At 48.3% G+C, this 3,027-nt stretch overlaps 1 protein-coding gene across 1 annotated transcript; it reads right to left on the bottom strand.

Moving 5' to 3' along the window:
* Positions 1-257: 257 nt before the first annotated feature.
* LOC138865516 (piggyBac transposable element-derived protein 4-like) lies at positions 258-770 on the bottom strand. Its single transcript, XM_070136203.1, has one exon. It carries the CDS (start codon positions 768-770, stop codon positions 258-260), a length of 513 nt encoding a protein of 170 aa, XP_069992304.1.
* Positions 771-3,027: the final 2,257 nt, after the last annotated feature.

Below are 3,027 nucleotides of genomic sequence, written 5' to 3'. Positions count from 1 at the left end.
GGAGTCGTATTTGTTCAATATCATTGGATCAAGCTCTGTAAAGAAGCTTTCTTTTTCTTTTCCCATCTTTTCTTCATTCTTTTCAAAGTAAGTTTCAATATTTTATCTTATATAAAGATTATTTTCTTGTATTCATTTCATATTGGTGTGTAAAGAAATAGTGTGGTATATGAGGATATAGAAAGTTTTTTTTACGTTTCGTATTTTATTTACTGAAGTAAATTATTTACAATATGTACAAGGTCGTGGCGTGAGGATCACCTAGACGTGGATGCGTTCTGAGTGTGATATTCCTCAAAGCAGGAAGTCCAACAGAGAGGAACATCACACCCTGAACATATCTTGGTCATCCTCCTCACGCCACGAGTGTAGCACAGTCTGCACCTTCGGTATCTGCCGTGAGGTGTTGATATCTGGCAGTGGATACCCTGAAGAACCGGAGCTGGGAGCGAAGAGCGGGAGATGGACCGTGACCTGACCTCTCTACCATGGTGACTCCCCAGCTGCATGAGATCTTCTGCAAGCTTCTTCCTGAAGATCAGCTGAGTCAATCGCCCTCCGAGCACCTTGTGCAATGAGAAGGCGTTGACGACTGCCATGTCAAAAAGGTTGAACAAAACCTTTTTAGACCACTTGAGGGAATTCCGAGTGCTCGGGTACGATACAACCATCTGATCACTGGTATCGACCCCCTTCATCCCATACTTGTAGTCTGCGACTACTTGGGGTTTGATCCTCTCCAACCCTCTGCGGGACCGGGTGGCGACCATCTCCCTTTAGTGGATAGTCGACAGCAACGTCACTTCACGCCTGTCGCGCCATTGCATGCACGACATGCCTGTAGGCGTGCTGCGACTGTCCATATCTCCGCGGGCTTTTACCTGCAGATCAGTGGGCACGTACTGTGCCAACCGCGTTCGTGCCCCTGCTCTGCAGGCAATGAAAAAGGGTAAGGGACGTATACTAATTATCGGTCTATAAGTCATACCCTTTTTCAAATAAGCCCGTGGCGCCCATCAAGTGGATGACAGCCCTCTGGGATGCGGGTATGTCGCCTCTGTCCTTGCCCGTGTAAATTTCGAAGGCGCATATGTAGCCGTTGTTCGGGCCTTCACTGATCGCGAGCTTATAAACCTTCACCCCGAAGCGCGAGCGCTTGCTGGGGTTGAAGGTCACGGCTGCAAAGCGCCCCCGAAATTTCCAGAGACTCGTCGACCGTAATCCTCCTGTGATGAGTATAAACCGACGAGAACTGAGGCTGGAGAGTTTCGATAACTGGCCGCAACTTCCACAGGCGGTCATTGGGATGACTCTCCTCGTTGTCCGCCATGTGGAGGTAGCGGCTCAGCTGATCGAAACGATCCCGCGTCATAGTCACTGGGAACAAGGGACTGTGGTAGAAAAGATCGGTCGACCAGGAACTCCTCTGCTCGGGTTTAGGATTCAACGCCATGGCCATACTGAGGCCGATTAAGACCCTAAGCTCCGAGGCAGAGATGTCTACCCAGTCCTTCGTATGAGAAGACCTGGGCGCTGGCCTTTGACGGTAGTACCTGGAAAGATAGAAGTACAAAAATTAGTCATTGTACACAATCTAATCATTAAATATTAACATTAATATATATATATATATATATATATATATATATATATATATATATATATATTGTGTGTGTGTATGTATATATATTCAATCTGACAAAAAATATGTAAATGAAACACAAAATCACGTGAACTTACCGGTTTGTCTCACGGACGATCACATCCATGAGTTCGTCGGTGAAGAACAAGATGAATAGTTCCAGCGGACTGGAATCAGAGTCCACCCCGGGGATGTTGACCCCAGAAATCAAACCTCTTTGGAACATTCTCCTTCCTCCACCGGAACCCAGGCTGTCCAGGACAATTCCGCTCCCACAACCGCTGGGCGTAAGCAGACAGCGGCTCATCCGAATCTAGAGTCGTGTCGTGAGATACGAAATTCAGTTCGGAATCATCGCCGCTGTCGCTGCTGCTCTCGATGGGAACCCGACCCCTTGGCGCGAACCTCTCGCCGGATTCATCGTCCGACAAGTCGAAAAAGCGCAAGGGGCCAGCCGAGGTGGAAGGCTGAGGGTCGTCGGGAGAGGCAGCAGCGGCAGCGGACGAAGTGCTTGTGTTCCGAGGCATCTTCAGGGTATTCACAGAAGGAGACTGAATGGGCCTGCCTACTACACCTCTATATATTACGTCAGCCGGCCAGATTGCGCTATTTCCTTGGTTCTCAAACAATCCACCGGCAAGCAAAGTACCTCGTGCCCCGTTCCCTCGTTCAACTACCATTAGCTTCGTTTGTGGTGATTTCTCTTTTCTTTTCTATTTTTATTTTCTCTTTGCATATGAATTGCCTTGATATTACTCTCATTGCTGGCACACACACACAAACACACACACACACACATACACACACACGCGAACATACACACACACGCACACACACACGCGAGTGCGCACGCACACGTGCACACATATACGCACGCGACTAGAACTATTGCTGCATACACACGCTGAATCACACACACGCGCGAGCACGCGAGCGCGCATATGCACACGCACACATATATACGCACGCGAATACTACTGCTGCATACACACGCTGAATCACACAAACGTGAGCGCGCGAGCGCGCACACGCACATACATACGCACGCGAATACTATTGCTGCATACACGCACGCTGAATCACACACACGAGCGCGAGCGCGCACACGCACACATACATACACACACACACGCTGAATCACATGCACATATATACGCACGCGAATAGTATTGCGTACACGCGCTCGCGGGCGCTGAATCACGCCGCGACTGACATGTTTCGCGAGTCGCGGGCCGATTGTCAACGTAATTTTGCAGACGCTTACCTCTGAAGCCTGAGTACGTCTTGTGGAATGTGTAGTGTAAGAAAAATAATATGTATATAAAACTAGTCCATCAAAGTTTCAGTGTCAAAATATATTTTACCTTATTTGCAAAAAAAAAAAA

The sequence above is a fragment of the Penaeus vannamei genome, chromosome 21 (assembly GCF_042767895.1).
Source record: "Penaeus vannamei isolate JL-2024 chromosome 21, ASM4276789v1, whole genome shotgun sequence".
Lineage (NCBI taxonomy): Eukaryota > Metazoa > Arthropoda > Malacostraca > Decapoda > Penaeidae > Penaeus > Penaeus vannamei.
The sequence above is the reverse complement of the archived record's forward strand: the minus strand, read 5'-3'. Positions and strand labels throughout refer to the sequence as shown.